Source organism: Stegodyphus dumicola, chromosome 10 (genome assembly GCF_044657685.1).
Source record: "Stegodyphus dumicola isolate Sdum_Otavi_A_Nest chromosome 10, ASM4465768v1".
In the NCBI taxonomy this organism is placed as follows: Eukaryota; Metazoa; Arthropoda; class Arachnida; order Araneae; family Eresidae; genus Stegodyphus; species Stegodyphus dumicola.
Genome location: NC_140777.1, coordinates 164,660,736 through 164,682,880, shown reverse-complemented (window position 1 = coordinate 164,682,880; position 22,145 = coordinate 164,660,736). Strand labels below are relative to the sequence as shown.

At 34.2% G+C, this 22,145-nt stretch overlaps 1 protein-coding gene across 3 annotated transcripts in view; it reads left to right on the top strand.

Annotated features, from left to right (window-relative positions):
* The window catches only part of LOC118205696 (uncharacterized), a 92,650-nt gene that overhangs the window by 4,857 nt on the left and 65,648 nt on the right, over positions 1–22,145 (top strand). For all 3 annotated transcript variants that reach the window (XM_085825808.1, XM_085825810.1, XM_085825809.1), the window contains exons 2-4: positions 13,335–13,392; positions 16,283–16,363; positions 19,255–19,305. In XM_085825808.1, the coding sequence (XP_085681934.1) occupies positions 13,335–13,392; positions 16,283–16,363; positions 19,255–19,305 (190 nt within the window). The remainder of the gene's footprint in view (positions 1–13,334; positions 13,393–16,282; positions 16,364–19,254; positions 19,306–22,145) is intronic.

Below are 22,145 nucleotides of genomic sequence, written 5' to 3'. Positions count from 1 at the left end.
CTTACGTCAGAGAAGCCTATAAATACTTCTTGGGGCTCTTTTTCATCATATGCATACCTGAAGTAGGTAAGATAATTGTGATTTATTGATTGAATCTACTGTTTTGTCTAGAGAGATTGGAACAAACTGAGATTTCGCTACTTTTTTAATAATATTGATGTGAACTTTTGAAATGCAAATTATAGGGCCAGACTGAATAGTAGGGTTTGTCCCACGGAATGTTTTCTTTCAAGTAAATATCGAGCATAGCATCATACAAGCTGAGAAGATATAGCAATTCTATGTAGTTTCCCCTATTTACATTGACTCTATAGGCTCATCATGGCCTCTAAATGTCAACTCCTATTTTACTCAAGAAGCATACACAATCTATTAATCGTTTTAAAATTTCTCTATTTGTATTAAGGCCTCGTTATGAATCTGTTGATTTAACTGGAAATCTATTCTTGATCGTCTATATGTGGAAAGCTGTAAACTTGCTTTCACATGAGCAACAGAGTTTTCATGTATTTAAATGGATATTGATAATTCGTTCAAATTATTAAACCCGTCTTTAGTCTACGCACTTGTTTCGTCAATACTAAGCAGCAGACAAGGTTAGCAGAACAACGTTTCTTTCACCCCACAGCTAGTTTTCGTGTACTAAGTAGCATGAAAATGACTTAACAAATTTCTATTTTTTTATTCTTAAGCTTACAAAATAAATTGGTTAAAGAAGGGCAAAGTCTAGCGTTTTTGATTGTTTCTTTTCTTTTTCCAAAGAAAGGTCAAAGGCAAAAATGGTTTTTGAATTAGGTCTTATATCCCACCCTTCTTTCCATTTTCAACGATTCTTGAAATGTTTTTAGAAAACGTTAACTAATTAAAATACTATTTTACGGAAATTCTAAGAAGCCCATAGACGAAAAATTAAGCAGACCTAGATCAAACATTTGTGTTACTATGATAATAAAATTTGAGCAAAAAACATTATGATTGGCCTAGCTAAAACGCACTCATAAATCGGACTTAAGCGAGCGAAATGACAATCCCTCTCTTCTCTGCAGCTGCAAAGCTATCGCAGTCAAAATACACGCAAATCAAAATTTGTGGCTTTTGATTGACAAAGTTTTCTCTTCCTAACTTCCGAGCTTTAATTGCACACGCAATGCAAACAGTATTGAAATTTTCCAATGATGATGCTATCCGGTCACCAGCACATAAAGTCTTCTTGAAAGGGAATAAAGTCCTCGAGAAAAAAGTGCCTGCGCAATACTTGCCATTTGTTGAATTACTTCATCATTGATACGGTGAATTTGGTTGCTTCATCTTAAGACCAAGCAATTATTCTATCACGCTCAAACAATGGAATAGAAACCAAGAGAAAAACCCCTTTTTAATATAATAACTACTACTCAGATAATTTTCTTGAACCGTGTATTTTGCTTCAAATTGTAGAAAAGATATTCCTCTTAAATTTACAGAATAATGCATTGTCATATGGAACTTTGAAGGAAGTGGCAATTGAGCCTTAAATTAAGTGCGTATTACAACACAAATCTCGCAACTAGCATACTAAAAAATAGTAATAAAGTGCTCTAAATTCAATGGTAAACAGTGAATATTCTCACCGCCTAGTTTTGGTGCGACAGCATGCAAAACCACAATATCTGTTCAATCCCTTGCATTGTGGGAGGAAAGGAGAGAAAGCGAGACTTGTTGCGGGCAATTCTTTTCGTTCTGAATATCTGACTAGGACATCAATGACTTAATGTATAGTTACGAATTAAAAGTTGTTAGTACTGATTTAACATATGCTGGAATTAAACAAAAATTATTTTTATCAGATTTAAATTTACAGGCATACATCGCATGCTTTAAGGCGACGCCCTTGACTTCTAGTACACTGTACTTGAGGTTAGGACTTGAAAGTTAAAGCCACACTCATTTGTACTGTATCACGTCACGTTTGAATTACTGACTTCTGTTGCTTGCATTATCATCTCTGTATATTTAAAGATAATTGTAAGGGAAAAAAAAAAAAAAAGAAAGAAAAGAAAGAGGGGAAAAAAAAAAGCTTTATTATGTACCAGTGTTGTACCAAAGCGTAATGGAAATTACAAAAATGGCGCGAAATGTTGTGCTTTTAGTTTTCCAAATGATAAAGAACCGTTTTCCAAATGATAAAGAACCGTTTTCCAAATGGAGACACTCAAGGTAAGCAAAATGATTATGAGGGTACATGTGACACATAATAAACTGTTATTGAAAAACTAAAAATTATTTATGGAGATCTAATAATTTACCAAAAAGACTTTCAGTTAATAGGGATTATGCATTATCACAGCTCTTATTACAATGAACGTATATCAATTTTATTTTACACAAGCTGCACTTAGGTTTCTAATTTGTTATAAAGCACATAAAAATGGTAAAATCTTTCTACACTTATAAAACTCAATAATGTGAACTAATCTCTCTGGTTCATTGCAGCTTGTGTTTAATAAAAACTCTATTTGCATTAATGTTCTACAGAAGTTATTCGCGGCTTGTTTGTTTCTTAATGATTCTTATTAAAGACTACAAGGAAAATATATTTTCGAACCTGTAACTGCGTAATTTAATGATGTCTCAGAACTACATTTTTAGTTAAATTCAAAGTATTGAGGGGTTTCTATTAAGAGAACTCAATTATTTCTTTAAAACGTCAGTAAAAAAGGTCAAATGCCTTAGATATCTACCTTAACAAGAAATAAAGACTGTAACTTAATTTTTAACCGTAACGCCCGGTTGGGCGAAATATAAAATCTGAAAGCTTTCAGATTTTTTAAAAATGTTTTTTTACATTTTAAGGCACATAACTATTACTTCAACCACCTAAACACAGTTTGGCAAATTTTATGGAAGGAAAAGAAGAATTACTTTTATTGTAAAATTTATATATTACACTCATTGCCATAAAAATTTGCGCATCAAGAAATAATTGTGGGATCGTAACGAAACTTAGCATGCAATTACATGTTGGGTAGATATGCAAATGATTAGAAATGCAACGTGATTACGCACTGCGTAATGCCACTAGAGGGCACTTCGTTCTTTTTGGAGTATAACACAGGGAAGCAGAGCTTGTTTGCTTGTACTTAATCTTTTTCTAAGGAAACGATGAGCTAGACATGCCACCGTCGAAGCCAATATCAGCAGCTGTAAGAGTTTGAGAAGGGAAGAATCATCGGGGTGATGGAATCTGGGGGGTCAGGTCGGCGAGTAGCTCGTCAGGTATGCCATTCTGATTTTACTGTGAGGAGGTGTTAACCAGTGGACAGAAGAGACGTCATTTACACGGCGACCAGGCTCAGGGCATCCTCGACAGACCAGTCGTCGAGAAGATCGTCACATCATACGACACGCACGCACGCATAGAGCCAATTGCCTCATTGGCCGCTATCCAGACACAAGCAGCAGCTTCATTATGGGCCCCTGTGTCTTCCCGAACCATCGCAAGGCGTCTGGTTGAAGGATATAAGGTATCGCGTTAGCAATTACGTGTGCTGCAATGACACCCACCCACCAACGCCTCCGCTTACAGTAGTGTCGCGCACGACAGGATTGGTCTTTAACGAAATGGAACCAGGTCGTCTTTAGCGACGAATCTAGATTCAATTTGACCAGTGATGACAATCGTGTTCGTGTGTGGAGGCCTCGTGGTGAACGCCTCAATCCTGCCTTCGCTTTACAACAATACACCATTCCTACAGTTGGTCTGATGGTATGTGGTGCCATTCTTACGATACACGATCACTCCTAATATTGATCCATAGCAGCGGTACGTCCATGGCATCCTTCAGCCACATGTGTTGCCACTCACGGCAGGGCTCCCAGGAGCCTGTTTTAGATAAGACAATGCTCGGCCACACACAGTACGATCTCACAAGACTGTCTGCGCCACATTAACACCCTTACCTTATCAGGTTCAATGTTTCTTCTAACCTTCTTCGGAAACATACAATGACCTGACTAGAACAGAGAGCTTACTAAAGCTATGTTCACTAATTGTAGTAAGTAGACAGGATACAGACGAAGGGTATACAAAACCCTTTATTTTTTTTCTTTATATACAATGACTTCCGTACTTCGGAATACAATGACCCTCCACTCGGGGTCTAACTTAAAAGATATCAAAATAAAACTAAACTCTAATTTAACTTTAGAATAAGATTGGCCTTATAATAACAGGAAGCGTATGTAGCACAGAGACTGTGAACACTACAATACGTTTAATTTATCAAGAGGATTAAAACCTCTGGCCTGGAAGGCAAAGTAGCAACTGCGTAACTTCTAAGGTAAGCGGCCTGCTTCGAACTCACGGCTTCCTCTCTTCTGCTTGGCAAAAAGGCCACACTTAAATACTTGGCGTTCGCCAGACAACTTTGCATAAACTCCTTCACGCTTATAATTCTGGCCGGAAGTAGAAAATAAGAAGTGATAGTAAAGATTTAAAATAAAATAAACGTTAGTAAAACTTAAGATCCTTACATACTTCCCGCCAGAGTTAATTAGTTTGAAACTGAGGTCTAAAACGACCTTGTTGAAAACTTTTAGCTCTAGAAACTAACGCGAGGCCAAACTTTTACAAACATAACTTAGCTAGAAACTAGAAAATTTTAAAAGAAAGAAATTTGTTACAATAGCAGCTCCCGGAATATACAACAATCTTTTTTCTTTTTCATCTGTACTGCATCAAAACAGGAGCTTTATTCAATTCTGGTTCCTTCCAGAGATCTGGAAGGAAAACTAGTTTAATGAAATGTTAAAGAATGACATTGCAAATAACATATAGAATATACTTTTCTTAACATTCTTATTTCATTCATGACTATTTTAATTATCTCTCCCCGTGCTCTCTGACATGTGTTGTAAAAACACCAAACACGAATGTGTTTCTGTCTATGTGTTCAACACTTCCTCCTACAATCAAAACACTAACGTGTTAAAATTCAACATACGAGACCTCTTAACACACCCTAATTTCAACTCGACCCTGAGGTACTATTCTGAAAGTGGCTAACTCTAAAGTGTAGCGTCAGAGAGCCTAACTACATCATTCAACCTTTAACACATATTCACCATGATTTAATCTTTACAGTCACACGAATAACAAATTTTTTAACATTACTTTCACTTTTACCATATCACGTTATTTCTAAACATTCAAAATAACAGTTCACATGTATACAAGAACATATCAAGATGCCGTTAATTTTACACATTTGAAAACATACATTAGTAGTACATTGTTAACTTCTATTCTTTTCAAAGCAAGTGCCAATTCTTTCTACATTGAAATAATACTACATTTCAAAAAGTCTTTCAGACTAAAACTTCTTTCTTGTTAGAATGTTTTAAATAAAATTTATACAATAACTTTTTACAATATTTAAGTCTTTATACAACGCTATTATACATCAACTTTAGTTTTACGCGCGAGTAATTGAAAAACATAATAAGAAAATCGGTCACAACTCATTTCTCGCCCTTTTGGCGATAAAGGTAGACCTCGCATGAGGTAAAACTTCTTCAAATCTGCCACTTGCAGTAAGAATGAAAGATTAACTTAAGTTTGTAAAGTAACACAAAATTTTACTTATCTTTGTAATATTCAGACATCCTTTTCTGGGCCCAGTCTTTAAAGGTGCTGCAGACCGTAGCTTGGTTGATCCTCCTTCTTGTACGGGCTCGCCCTTCAGTGCTTTCCTCTGGAAGCTTCCGTTTTTCACCACTACGGCCACCCTTGAACATCTTCCTTCTGTCCTCTGCTTGTGGTCTTGGCCGTTTGAAGGCAGCTGGTCTTGGTGGAACCGGGAAACTTCTGTCGTGATCCTGCTTGGACCTCGTTGTTGGCCGTTCAAATTTTTCTTGTACTTTTTCCTCCGCCGCTGATGGCCCTTCCGCAGTTCGGCGACTTTTGCTGCGGAGAGTTCTGTCGGATGAGTCAATCTTCCGTTTCACAGCCGGGTTATAGTTGCCGTCCTTTCTCCCGGTCTTTTCCACATACGTCGTCCTTCTCCCTTCTTCATTCTGGGGGTGTTCGTGAACTCTGTTTTTTTGGACGGTGGAACGGCTTCTTTTTCTTTGTACCTTCAATTTTTCCGCGGGGCAATTTTCTTTTCACTTGCTTCTGTCTCTCATTGGCTTGCCCTTGTACTTGTCGTTTTCCCACCTCTGGAACTTGTACCTGCGGTGTCTGCCGTACCGGATCCTGCAAAAGATCTGAAAAGATTTGCATTTTATTACGGTCATAGAATGGTTTTATCTGGTCAATGTTTGCGGAACAGGTTTCACCATTTCTTGCCTTTAATACTACAACAGCGTGAGTTATTTTTTCTATAACATATGGTCCTTCAAAGCGTGGGAAAAATTTGGCAGTTTTATCTTCTGGTGCTGAAGAAAGTGAATGCTTAATTTTTAGTACTTCATCCCCTACTTTATAAGTTACTCCCCGTCGTTTCAAGTCATAATACAATTTTTGTTTTCTTTGTGCTACTTCTGTATTCTTTTTTGCTTCTTTTATTAGTTTTTCTATATCACCCATTTTAAATTCTGGGGCTCTTTGTTGCACATAAAATAGTTTATCTAACGGTGTTATAATCTTTCTGCCTAGAAATAACTCAGCAGGAGTTTTTCCCGTTGTATCATGTTTTGCGGTCCTAAGGGCGAAAGCAAATTCATTGACATAGTTATCCCAGCTTTTATGAAAATTTTTAACATAACTACGGATAATTTTCACTATATTTCTGTTGACCCGTTCCGCTATATTTGATTGCGGCCGATACGGGACAATTTTTAAATGACGTATGCCCAGTTTTTTGGCACATGTCTTCAAATATATTACTTACAAATTGAGGACCATTATCCGATATAACTTTTAGGGGCGCCCCGTATTTTAAAATATATTTATTTAAAATAGAATCGGTAACTAATTTCGCGGAGGCTCGTTTTAAGGGAACAATTTCGGTCCATTTACTAAAATGATCAACTATAACAAGGAGATAGCGACTTTTGTTTAACTGACTTTTTGGGAAAGGGCCCAATAAATCGATACCGATTATTTCATTTGGAAATTCGGATTTAATACTATTTAGAAACCCGGCCGGGCGGAAATTAATATAATTAACGGCTTGACATGTTGGGCAGGACTGGACATACGCCCTTGTTAACTTTTGCAGTTCAGGAAAGTAGACTGCCTCGCGTACGCGTTGAGTAGTTTTTCGAATACCAACATGAGAAGCTAAAGGGCTGTCATGGAGCTCTTGCAGGATATTTAATCTAAGACTAGCTGGGATAACAGGTCGAAATTCGTTGTTGGAATTCGTAGTTTTTGTATAAAATAATAGACCATCTATTAGTTCGTAATGGGCCGCCCTATTTCTTATCGCCACAATATCTTGGTGGCTAAAATTTTCAGGATCCTTCAAATACTCATAAATACTTCCAAACTCAGGATCCTTACCCAGTTCGGTTATTACAGTTTCTCGGGAATTTATTGTACACGCTGTCAGCATTGCAACTTTTACGGTATTACCCTGTTCGTCTAATTTAATTCGTGACAGGGCATCTGCTACGATATTTTCCTTTCCGGGGGTATGCTTGATTACCAGATTATATTCTTGCAGCTTGAGTGCCCATCTTATTAACCTTGGGGATAAATTTTTTCCAGAGTACAATCTAGTTACCGCCGCATGATCAGAATATACTGTTATCGGCGCCTTTCCAAAATAGACTCGGAACTTTTGCACTGCTAACAGAACTGCAAGTGCCTCTCTCTCGGTCGCGGAATAGTTTCTTTGTGTTTGATTTAAAGTTCGGCTAAAAAATGCTACTGGCTGCTGATTTTGCGAAAGTACCGCTCCTACCGCATAATCCGAAGCATCCGCTGAAATTTCTAAATTTTCATCCTTTTCAGGAAATTTCAACACAGGGGCTTGCGTTAATGCTTGTTTTAATTTTTCGAAAGCACTATTGGCTTCGGCCGTCCACGAGAATCTTGCCTTTTTCCTTTTTAATTTTAACAATGGCTCAGCGATAGCCGCAAAATCTTTTATAAAGGACCTATAATATGAACAAAGTCCTAGAAAAGAAGAGAGCTTCTTTGCCGTGTTTGGAGTCGGATACTTTTGTACAGCGATTATTTTTGATTCATCTGTCTCGATCCCTTTTTGCGATATTTTGTAACCTAAATATTTTAATTCAGGGGCTGCAAATTTGCATTTTTCGACATTAACTTTTAGACCGGCCTCATTTAATAAAGAAAACACCTGTCTTAAATCCTGTACATGTTGGTCTAGATTATCACTAGTAATAATGATATCGTCTAAATAGATAAATGTGGACTTTCCGAGAACAGGTCTTAACACAATGTCCATGCATCGCTGAAATGTTGCTGGGGCGCCTGAAAGGCCAAATGGCATTCGCAAAAATGCATAAGTGCCAGACTTGGTTATAAAAGCAGTCTTAGGCACGTCCTCAGGCCTGATCCCTATTTGAAAATAACCATTCGTTAAGTCTAAAGTTGTCATAAATTTGGTTGATTTTATGTTCCTTAAAATTTCTTCTATAATCGGTAACGGATATACCGGATATTTCGTTATGGAATTTAATTTACGGTAATCAATAGCGAATCTCCACCTTTTTGGATGCTCCAAAGGATAATCATTATTTTTCTTACATAAAACCACCGGACTAGCATAACTACTTGAGATAGGCGTTACGATCTTTTTACGTAGCATATCGGTAATATGCCATTCTATAATTTTTTCCTTATTCTTATCATACCGGTATGGTTTTTGACGAACCGGCAATGCATCTCCGGTGTCAATACTATGGTTAGTAACCTGGGTAAATCCTGGAATATCACTAAATAAGGAAGCAAATTCACTTACCACTTGTCGGATTCTATCTTGCTCGTCATTAGGCAGGTGGTCGAGATTTACCCTTGGCGGTTCAACCTTTTCTACACGCACTGGTTTCATCGTCAGCTTAAGAGACGCTTCATTAAAATCCAGTGTAGCTTGTGCGTCTGAAAGAAAGTCTATTCCTAGTATTAAGTGTGCTTGCAAATTCTTTACTATAAAAAACATCACCTTTACTTGTTCGTCCTTGATACGGATATACAAAGGTACTTTACCTACGCACTTACATTGTTCTCCTTGCGCCGCTAATACTGTTGTATTATCCGCATTATATATGCGGTATTTGCGAAAATACTTTCTAAAAAAGACTTCTGCCACACAGGAACACTGCGCGCCGGTATCCAGGAGTGCGGTGGCCGGGATATTATTTACCAAGACTTCAATCTTCGGAAGAGTTAAATTTTTCACCATTACTGTATTTAACTTGTAGGAAGAGGGGTTTTCGTGGCCTTCGGATTTCCGCACCCTCTCGTCCGCAGAAATCCGTTTTAGTTTAAATTATTTTTTCTTTCGGTGCTTTCCTTCTTTCTCCACTGGCCTTGAGACTTTTTTCCTGGGTTGCTATTGAACTGTCGACGTTCGCCGGCTGTTTTTGAATGCTCGGGTTTCCTTGCCCACTGATTCGCTTTTTCTCCGTAGCCATGTGCTTGAGTTTGCTGTAGTCTTGGCGTACCAAATTGGTTTCGCTGTTGATATTGGCGTCTTCTTTCGACGTCCGCCGTTCTTCTACTTTCAAACTGGATTGCTAGCTCAAATAATTTTTCCAGTGTAGTCGGATTTCTCAATTCAATAAAGTCTTGCACTTGGGGTAGTAACCTCGGCAAAATCACTTGAATTATTTCAGGATCCGGACGGTTTCCATACAAGAGCTTGAAAACGTGAATTTTTCTTAAAATAAAGCTCGAGAGGTTTTCGATTCTTTGTTGATATATACTGAAAAGTTCTGTTTCTAATTTCGCACGATCCCTTACAACAGGGAAGGCTTTTAGTAGGGCAGTCTTGAAATTTTCGTAGGTATAGGTGGGACTTCCTGCTTGACCCAAGAGACTTCTGCCGATACATTTGAACCAGTTAAGCGCTTGGCCCCTCAAAGCGCTGGTAGCTAAGGTAACTTTTTGAAACTCGTGCACGGGGTAGAGCATGAAGTGGTCATCCAATTTTTCCAAAAAACTGGTTACCTGTGAGTTTCCATTAAACGTTGCTTCTGGTTTCATCGAAGCGCGCATGGTCTGGACAATATACCCAAATCCTTCCAGGGCGGCAGCTGGCATTTCTGGATTCTGAGCTGTTTCTGCAGGCAGCACAGGTTCTTCTTGAAACTCGGCCATGGTTATTCTTCGTCGGGCGCCACTATCAGGTTCAATGTTTCTTCTAACCTTCTTCGGAAACATACAATGACCTGACTAGAACAGAGAGCTTACTAAAGCTATGTTCACTAATTGTAGTAAGTAGACAGGATACAGACGAAGGGTATACAAAACCCTTTATTTTTTTTCTTTATATACAATGACTTCCGTACTTCGGAATACAATGACCCTCCACTCGGGGTCTAACTTAAAAGATATCAAAATAAAACTAAACTCTAATTTAACTTTAGAATAAGATTGGCCTTATAATAACAGGAAGCGTATGTAGCACAGAGACTGTGAACACTACAATACGTTTAATTTATCAAGAGGATTAAAACCTCTGGCCTGGAAGGCAAAGTAGCAACTGCGTAACTTCTAAGGTAAGCGGCCTGCTTCGAACTCACGGCTTCCTCTCTTCTGCTTGGCAAAAAGGCCACACTTAAATACTTGGCGTTCGCCAGACAACTTTGCATAAACTCCTTCACGCTTATAATTCTGGCCGGAAGTAGAAAATAAGAAGTGATAGTAAAGATTTAAAATAAAATAAACGTTAGTAAAACTTAAGATCCTTACAACCTGGCCTGCTCGATCCCCAGATTTGTCACCAATCGAGCATATCTGGGATCATTCGGGACAGCTAGTTGGGCAGCTTACGAGTTGGCACAACCTGAGACGCGTTTACAGCAACTGTAGAACGAGATGTCTCAAAACACCATACGGAACTTGTATGCCTCAATGCCCGCTCGTATCGCATCGTACATTCGCGCTAGAGGTGGTCCAACAGAGGACTAAAACTTCCGTTCATGTGTACTTTTTCTTGCAATAAATGATCCTTTTTCTTTGATTTTCTAATCACTTACTTTTATCAAAGTAATACTTACATATGTAAAATTTCGTTTCATTTTAAAAACTCTTTCTTGGTGCGCAAATTTTTATGGCAATGAGTGTATATATTTTACTTTTATACGTATTTGTTAAGAATTTAAATTTGTTTAAATTTAAATATATATATATAAGAATAAATTGAATTTAATTAAATTGTTTAATAAGAATAAATTGAATTAAATTAAATTTAATTTAAATACAAATCCAATTAAATAATTCTTTGCGCCTTTGCTGCAAGGAATGAAATTTAAATTTAAACAAATTTAAATTTAAATTTTAACAAACACGTATAAAAGTAAAAAAGCAAATTTAAAGCCAAAAAAATTTTTTTTTAAATATTTAAAAAAATGTGTAAACATATAAAAGATTTAATTCTTGAACTAATCTACAATATCATTTAAATTCAAAAGCATAAGCAAATCAAGTGAAAATCCAATCCATGAAAATAAATTCACTAATTTAGCAAATTAAAATTAATCCAAACAATTTTTTAAAAATGCATAAGTGAATGACTGTTGAGCAGGCAGGAGACAGACTTATCAAGGGAAAGTTGCCTCCAAACCTAACTCTCCAATCATTCAATTCGTGTTTCGTCATTCATGTAGGCAAGGGTGAAAGTCAAAACCAAAAGTAAAAAGTGAAGAATGTCCAAAAAGAAATACCAATAAAGTGGTACCCTTAGAAATTAGCATTTAAGAATTAAAGTTCTAAAAGGAAAATACTAATGAAGTCTTTTGAGAAACAAGCAAGTAAAGTCAAGTATTAAATTAAACTTTTTTTTAAAAAATTAAATTTTTAAAAAAATTAATTTTTTATAAAAAATAATCTAGAAACTAATGTATTTTAGAAACCATTGTCTACAGAAACCTCCCCGACACGAATATGCATATCAATAAATAGAAACTAAAAAAGAACTATACATAATCCATATAAACTAATAAGAAACAAAAAGAACCAATTCCCAATTTTAAAAAACAAATATATACTTAAAAATATAATTTCATATCTAGAAAATACTTAAATCCTATATAAAAAATTTTAAAAAAATACTTAAAGCAAGTAAATAGTAAGTTTTAATTCTATCTTACCTACTATATGAGCGTTACCTAGTATGTATCTTACTTGCCATGACCTTGGCATGTTTCCACTCAAACTTGCTAGGTGATACGGTTGTGCTTAGCAACACACTGCTGGGATTGTTGCTGCATTCGTTAAGGTGACACAATGGATGTTGATTGTGAGCAAAGAGTGAACATTAAGTTTTGCGTTAAGCTCGGAAAAACCCTTAGTGAAATGTGGAACATGATTAAGTAAGCATATGCAGGTGAGGCACTTTCAAGAAGTCATGTTTTCGAGTGGCATAAAATGTTTCGTGAAGGCAGAAATTCAGTGCAAGACGATCCCAGAGCTGTTCGCCCCTCTATAGCTCATACTGATGCAAACGTGGAGCGCGTAAGGCAGTTATTGCAAGAAGACCCTCGTATAACTGTGCATATGATATTAGAAGAACTGAAGTTGAATTGTGATGTGTGTCATAAGATTTTACGCGAAAATGTAGGGAAACGGACACTAATCCAAGAATCGTCCCTTACTAATAGATGAATAGAAAGAGGAAAGGCGAAGAATTTCTGCTGAATTATTGGATAGAGGCCAGACGTGATCCCACATTATTGTGATTTTTTCTTTTTCCGTGAGTGAAAAGGTAACTGAAAGGAAAGCTTCGTCAAGATTATTGCAGACATCCAACAGGCTGAGCCAACTGAGAATATTGAAGATTTTCGTGTAGTTTCGCAGTTGAAGATTTTCCTGCTTGCTTCCAAGACCTCCAGAAACGTTTACAGTTGCAAACAGATAGCCGAGGGGACAACTCTGATAGCAGCTAGAATCATTACTTCATAAATGAAATTTTCTACTTTTTAAGACCTTTGCCTGGAACTCTTCTGACAAAGGATGTATCTAAACGTTAAAAATGTAAGCGAAACGCTGCTATTGCATTTATGTGTGAAAAATTTGAATATATCGATTATAGCATATTTGAAAACATACAGGCTGAAACAAATATATTTCTTCATCGAATGCAAAGTTATTAAATTGCATTGTGAAATAGCTATTAAAATGTTAAACGTTGTGATACATACATGGTAATTGTTTTTAGAGACCGGAAGTGAAGTATCTCCTACAATGTTACATGGATGAGAAAGATGCTCCTAAAGGTAATGTATTTTAATTATTATAAGGATAATTTTTTTTAACTTTATCATTTTATTTTATGCATAAACTTATTTCACAAATAGCGAAATTTAATACAGCTGTACAGATTTCTGTCTTGTAATACAACTTTTTTTTTTTTTTTATCAGTCACTTATCAAGCACGCTTTTAACAAAATTGTGATTAGATAGATTATTGAGATTATTTGTAAACAAACGAAGGATAAGGAAATGCGAATTTAGTAGAAACGTTGATTCAGTTACATTAGTTCTTATTGACATAAAATATCTGCGACGACTTTAAACAGACAAAAGAATTGGTAATAATTCGTTAGTTTTATTATTAATAAATAATAAAATGACCTATAATAAAATTATGTAAATAATTTAATAATAGGTCTCTGTTAGTGTATATTCATCACTTTAATATTTAGGCTGAGGTTCAAACTTTAGAGGGGTTCTCCAGAACTATATAGGGAACAAAATACGTGGCAAAGTAAAATAAAAATAAATAATAGTTTGTACACGAGGTGCAAATAAATCAGTGTATGACGGGTTACTGTTTAGTATGTACAGTTTACGTTTACATTTACGTTTACGTCTACGTTACATGTACAGTTTACGTTTACATTTTAAAATTAGAAATTGGAAAACGAACTCTATATAAAACAAGAATAAAATCATTTTGATTAAGAGTAAAAAATGGGTTCATAAAAGCTTGTGATGATAGAACGCGGAGAGGAGAAATAAAAACCTGCGAAATGAAAAAGTTTAAGAAAGAAATCCCACCTGACGATCTTCTTCATTGCAGTCCATCGCTTTTAGCCCCTTAACTACAGGCTGAAACAAATAATCGTAGCTGTAATGCATCTCTCAACAAAAAGTAATGGAACAAGCAGAAGTCACTGCAGAGGTAGTTTATTTAGTGTTCAATAATTCATGGCATATCTTCCTCGAAAATTCTATAGTTGTGTTTTATAGGATACTCTTTCGCAGCTGACTGCTTTATTGTAGAAAATATTATTTTGTTGGAAGAAGTTAGTTCTTGGTGGTGGTGAAGTGTTCTTGATACTGAGGTCCTTGTGGAGGCCCTTGTTGCACATAAAATAAGAAATATTTGTAATAAGCAAAAGAAATTTATTTTGTAGAAACAGTAATTTATTTAGATTCCTATTGCTTAAGATGATCAACGCAGATGAAGTATATGAATATATCGTTCGAATGATTACTTTATAAATATGCAGCCTTTTCTTTAAAGAAATGTTAGAATTTTTGCTAATAAATGATTTCAGAAATTGAGGACTCTCTGAACATTATTGATACTTTTATTGGTGTGGACAGTTACGATCTCTAAATAAAAACTCACTGCTATGTGATTTCGACGTCACGTTTAAAAGTGTAAACAAGAAATACCTTCAGACCATGACACTTGATACTTCTTTGCTGGATAGTTGCTAACAAGGGATTACAAATGGCTATATATCGCGTTAAAAAGTAAATGTGTTTTGATGCCAAGTGAAATAAAATAATGCTAGAATACTAGAACATAGCAATAAAGATAATTTATTGTGCTCTGAATTCTAGAAGGCTTTGATAAGTGTTCAAGGGACAAAATGGTTATATTGCTCTGAATACGTAAAAGTGAACAAAATGCAATTACCGTCCGCAGGCATTTTATGTCTACGATTATTTTTATATATCATATTTAAAAATAAACGCCAGGATAAAATATTTGAAGTAACAATAGAAATAATTAATTTTATTTTTAACTTTACAGTCTTTATTGCATACAAATTTATAGAAACCTAATGAAACAAATTTCTTAAATTCATTTTTATGAATAAATATTACTTTTTGTCAGTTTTTTTTTAAAATCATACACTAAATTTTATTCTTCAAGATAAGCAGCAGCTGTAGGAAAAGTGATTCTTATAACGAGCTCGTAACTTTTTTATACTCAGATCTTACCCTACCCAACTCCTACATATGATCAGCCAACAGGTAAAATATTTTTGAGCATAACTGTATATATTCACTTATTTACATCAGTTCATCAATATTTTTAATTTTGAAGTATTCTTCGCATTTGCACCCTAGTACATTCTTCCTCATATTCGTTCTTTACCCGTATGACTACAAGTCTGATAACCAAGGCAAGGACTTTAATATCTCTTTTGTATCTTCTTAGAGGAACGCATCACTAACTTTTTGTACGTAAGGTTTCTCATATCTTTGAAAGTGCTGGCAATAGCGCAAAATTGTTGATGGTTAAAATATTATAGCTTAAGTTCTTATATACAAAGTTATACGTCAAAGCTTTGTTACTCAGAAAACGGCATATTTTCATGCATATTAATTGTCGGTATGTTTCAAAAGTGAAACTCAGTTTTCTACGTGTATAGTTCCTTTAAGTTAAATGAAAAAAATACATGACTATATTATTATACTAATACTTCTTTGCGACATATCTCATTATCAACCCATGCATAATCAAAAGTTCAAAAATATTAGTGCACAGAGAAAAATTAATTTCTAAGAATCTTGAGAATAACATTAACATAACTCAAATTTGGCTCATTTGTTTAAAAAAGCTTAAAAGATTTTGGTTTACTTGCTTTATTGATAAAATGTTACATACTGCGCTGCATCCAATTAAATTTGCATATTATAAATATAGTCGTTCTACTCATCGCGTTTCTATTAAAATGATTTTAATACTTTTTGCTCTGAATGATTTCTTACGTCTTTCTAACAACTTCATTCATCACCAAGGAATTCCTTTAAAATAATAGTTTAATTACAGTAATGCCAATCATTGTTTTTTGCTTAAATGTATTTCAGTTTGCATAAAATGTTCCTTATAATTATGAATTTTCGTATGTATGGTTTTCACAGAAAGTGATGAGAAGCCATCCTCCGGTGGTCCTGTTCTTCAATTCTTCCGAGCTTTCTTTGAGATTTTTCCGAGTGCCCCAGGTAATACACGATCTTTTACTCCATTTGATTGTTCTTTTTATGAGTGACAAATATTTATATTAAAAACGATGCTCCAGTGGTAGGAGATATACCGTATTTAACTAATATCCCCCTTTTTTTACTAATTTCATCGTTCAAAAATCGAGATGAGAAAATTATGCGAGTAATTTAATTTCCGAAGGAAGCAGTCACAGTAAGAACGCAACTAATAAAAAGTAGCCATGGATAAACTACACGTAACCATCAAAATATTATCTCTTTAAAGAAACCCACATTCTAGTAAGAATACACAGTAATATTAATATTACGATATCTAATAAGATATTTTCATTTCTACTTCCCTGTAACCTGAATCTAGTTCATTCTTAATGTTGTCTCTGAAACTTCTGAGGCCTTAAATTATTCATAATTAGAGAATATGTTTGTACAGCTGACTCAGCAAAATCGTAGACTGAATGTCAGTTTGTGTTTGCTTCACTGTGATGGGTTGGTTCTTGTATTAGGCTGGCCTAAATATCAATCGTTAGAAGAGAGAAGTTCGGCTTGAATTCAGCAGATAAGTTGCGAAGTTTTCTTTTTGTTAGTAAGAGGAAAACAATCATTGTGTGGACGAATCAATTTTAAAATTTAGAAAAACTCGCTCTCTGAACGCACTGATAGAAGGAAAAATTACGCGAAAATTCTTAAAATTTTCAGACGTTAGCGCTAATGAGAAAAACAGGCGGGAGGGGATATGCAAGGAAATACGACAATTCAGATAATATTTAATTTATTATTTGTTTCAGTGATGCTAGTTAAAATTTAAAATACGTGAGTATTATCATTATTTTACGCCCATCTTGTGGAAGATTATCATGTATTTTAAGGTTATTAAAATGCATTACAATCCTTGATAGTATATATTTGTTTGTGAAGTATGAATAAAAAGTAATGGTGAAATTAAGAGAATTTTTTTTTCGAGGGGGGGGTCCTGTCCCGATAAAGGTTTCCTACTTTCATTTGCATAACATCTTAAGCGAAGACTTATTTTGGTCGTATTATTGTACGATGTTTAATTTTGAGCTTTATATAATCATGGTGCCCTCCCCCCTAAAAAAATTAGCATTTAAATACCTGCATGCTATTAATAAATCTGCACTATTTTTAAAGTAAATTAAGGTAAGAAGAAATTCTTTAGCTTTCATTCTAGTAGTCAGTTTACCGATAAAATTCAACTTATATTTTTTATGTGTCGAATACGTTCATGTATTAGGTTCATGTCTTGAATATATCATGCTCATGAATACATAAATGCAATATTCTTATAAGATACGTATTTTGATACAAAGACGAGTTTTTCTGAAAAACGCATGCCAATTGCTTTTACATTTCTATGCCTGAACTATACCAAGGAAAAGCGAGCAACTTTTTTCTCCTGCTCTCTTTTCTTTGTGATTAATAATTATTCTGCTCATTATATTAAGAGGTTTCAAAGCGTTGCTATGCTTAGATTCTTTGATAGACTTTCGCAGAAAATAATTACAACTCTGTATTCATTTTATAACATTTAATCAACTTTTTGGGGGATATTTTATTTCGTCATAATCATACATGTGCAGTAGTTTGATAATGACGTAAGCTGTAGATGGATATTTAAACTAAGTAGTAATAGTATTATAGCCACCATTCAGTTACAAACTACAGTATTTTGATTTTATAACTTTCTACTTTATTTATTTGGGTCATAACCATGCATATGAGATGATTGTTATTTTACATGTTCCTTTTCCTACACCTAATGTGATTGTCAATATGCTTTAAATAAACGAAAGTTCCTATTCGTAAATTGGGGAAAAAAAGTCTTTAATTCTCCTAATCAAAAGTTTTAGGAAATGCTATATCCGTTGGTCGTTTCACAAAAAGATATTCTTTAGAATTTAAAGTATCTGTGAATACAGTAAGCAGTTTATCTAAAAGCAAATCCAATAGTTTGCATTAGAGCAGCGTTTCTTAAATTGTGGGTCGCGATGCCCAGGAAGGTCGCGGGACCTACAGCTAGGGGTCGCCAAAAAATTTAGCAGTTTTGATATTTTTTTAGCTTATAATAATTTTACAATTACCAAATATTTTACACAATGTATATGAAAGATAAAGATAAGACAACACAGACAAAAAAAAAAAAAAAAAAGGGGGGGGGGAAACGTTTTCACGCATTCTTTTTATAATAGAAACATTCATTTTACTTACTTTGAACATGAAGCTGTCATTTCGTCTGTTACTTATTTAAAATTTTCCCATTCTTCTTTGTCTTAAAATTAGATATAAAAGTTAATGACCTAAAATTGCAATGTATATTACAGTACAAGTGAAAAAATTAAGAGTTTTACACACGCGTGTGTCGGATTTGCGCAATGGGCAAATGTCCCACAAAGAGGGTCTCACAAAATTTTCGCAAATATCATGGGGTCCTGGGTGTTGCGAAAAAATCTTAAAGACAAAAGGGGATCGCGACTGAAAAAAGTTTAAGAAACCCTGCATTAGAGTATAATTTTATTTGTTCCGTTTTCAGTTCTAAAACAGTTAATGTAACTTTAGATGTTATAATAAATACTAGCATATTTCAATTATTTTCAGGAAAATATATTATCAGTGCTTTCAGGAAACTTCAGTTAATTCATCTTGTTTGGTGTTTATAACCATCATATCAAATTTCGTGAGAGGACGGATAAAATTCTAAACTAAAAAATCGTCACGTGTTATATATCTTGAACAAAATATGTTTTCCGTTCTGTTCTAATATTCTATATAAAAAAGAAAAATAGGAATTATGAAGAAAAAAATTATGAAGATTTATTATGTTATAAAAATAAATTATGAGGATTTTTAATTAGCTTTTTGTTATGTATTTCCAGCTGCTACCGTATGCCAAGGTCCTAGCCTGAAAGGATTACATCTGGACGAGGGTTAGTAATCTGAAACAGTATATTTATTTTCTACTAATATTAAAAAAAAGTTAATGCTCAACTATTTTTGGTAATGATGTGGTATGCGATCTACTGCTTTTAATTAGTTATCTATTTCTTACGTGGCGCCACTAAAACGCTATTTTTAAATTCGAATGCGCCGTAAAATGGCGGGAAAAGGAAATCGTTAAAAACAGTCGGTTTTAATACAACATCTAAGATATAAATAAATAACGAAAACCGGTAGATCGCACAATATATCATTATCGTATTTTTGGTTACTTAAATCAAATACCAATTTATTGCATGTCTTTGAATTACACTAAGTGTCATAAAACTTGCATTTTATACAAATAGGTAAATAAAAGCAAAATTAAGCAAAATTATCCTGAGATTTCTTCTGAGAAGAACTGAGAAGAAATTCCCAGAACTTTAAAGATATCCTTATATACTTTTGTGTTCATAAATCGTAATAACTCACAGTGTTCAGCATTTTTTGATGTTCATTTAAAATTTTACATCATATTTAAAATGAATTATTTATATTTCTTTAATATTTTATTTAGCTTATGTGTTCGTAAGTATGTATTGCAGAATTGCGCTTAAAATGCTCCTTTTTTCAATACAGTGAAAATTATTTATTTTTCCTGCAGTTTATTTTATTTGTTAACACAGCATTTTTGTTCCTTTGCCAGCTATTGACTAAAGAAACATACAACTTCCAAAATACTCTTTTTACTTTCTTGTAAAAAAGTAAAGGAAGTATTGTAATCGCGATAAATTTTTGATATCATATTTCAACGAAAATATCCATTTTGACCACTCTCGAACCCACGTGGACGATTGTTTTGCGTGACATCTGTATGGTACGGACAGAATAAAGGACTCTTTTTTTTTTTTTTTTTTTCTCCCCCATAACGGATTGTAAAATGGATTTGTGCACCTCTCTTTTTTATTACATTCGCCTGCACCAAATATATGTAGATAGATAGACACCCACCCTCTTGCCAAAAATGTGCATAATTTAATAGACCGTACGAGGACGTCATGTGTACTCGTACGGTTTATTACATGAGACAAGTCTATTACATCAGAGGGTGTCCACATCGGATTTTTTATTCCAGAGAAACGGTTTTAAGACCAAAATTGTTGCGTTTCAGTTTGAAGTGCTTTCATTGTGCATGACTGAAAAAAGAGAAGAAACTAGCAGAAAGTAAAAAATCTGCTGTCTCTAACTTGGCGAATATTAGAACCACAATGTAGGAATTTCAATTTTAACCAAACGATAGGGTAAAAAAAAGGAAAAAGAAAGAAAGAAAGAAAAGAGAAAATAAAAGAAAGAAAGAAGTTCCAAAACGAGGAAATTTATAAATATATTTATGTATTTATATGCAAGGTGTGAAACCTTTCGCTACTGTAAACTGTCATCAAACCTTTATAAACGAAACGCAATTTATCGTTATGTGAGAAATTACAACAGAAACTTGGGAAAAGTGTATAAGAACTTTTATTTTAAAATAACAGAAGAAGACCTAGTGGTTTAACTTAACTATTAATAGCCAAAGGTGACGCAGAATAATCTATCTCGAAATTTTTTCGAACTTCAACGGCGTAACTTTACTATCGGCAAATATAATGCAAGGACGAAGACAAGAACTCTTATCTCAGAATATCAAACTTATTAACGTAGCCTTCAAGAGAGAGAACATGCTCTGACTAAACACACTCAAACCTTCACTTACATACACACGAACTAACTTGCATTCTGGCGCGAAAACAGAAAGACAGAAGTGACAGTAAAGATTCCAAACATAAAATAACAGGTTAAACAAATTAAATAAATCTCACATATATGTTTCCGATTCATTAGCTTTACGTGTAATCTACAAATACTACTTCGCTTCTTTTCCTTTTCATTTTTGCCAGAAAATAAGTAATTCACAAAATGCTTTAATTAAAGATATGATAGGATCAGAAAATTTCGAAATAAGTAAAATTTTCTTTCGGTTGATTTATTGTGTTTAAAACACAAATTTATTTATATTAATAAAATATGAAATATTTTGGCAACGAGACAATGAGTAAACTTTAATTACTTTCCTTAAAATGTTCTAAATAAATCCTTAAAATGTTCTTAAATATAAAATCAAAAAGGATGCTCTATTAATATTCTTAATTTTCTCTCTCTATTTTGCCTTCTGTTGTGAGTCATGGATATTCCAGCATATACTCAGAAAAGAAAAGCATGCAGCCGTCGACTCATCGAAGAATAGATTTTTTTGTTAACAATTTTAGAATGTAAATAATAAAAATACAAGAAAAGTGAGGTTTTTTTAATTTAAAATTACTGTTTCCACTCATTCTGAGTTATTCTTCTAAAAATACATTTTATAAATGGAAAAACAAAAGTAACGGGAAACAAAACATGGGGAAAACAAAATAATATACGCTAACAGAATCTATATGCAGAATCCTCCTTTCTGTACGTCAGCGCTAACCACTAATACTATATATATAGCGTGTGTGTGTATGTGTATACTATATATATGTACAGTCACGTACAAAAGTTTAAGACCAGTAGCCGTTTTTCTGTATTTTAATAGATTGCATCATTTTCGCTCATGATTGCATCATCTCATGCGTTGATTGCATCAGACGCTTTCTACTGCTATAAATATGACATGCCTATCTCGTTTATCAATAGTTCGTTATTGGATTTTGCGTCCAGAGTGCCGTTGTATAATTGTTGTAATGGGTAAAAAACCGTCGCTTATTGTTGAAAAACGGGCAAAAATAGTAGATCTGTATAAAGTTGCCTTTTCTGAACTTTGAAGGTAAAT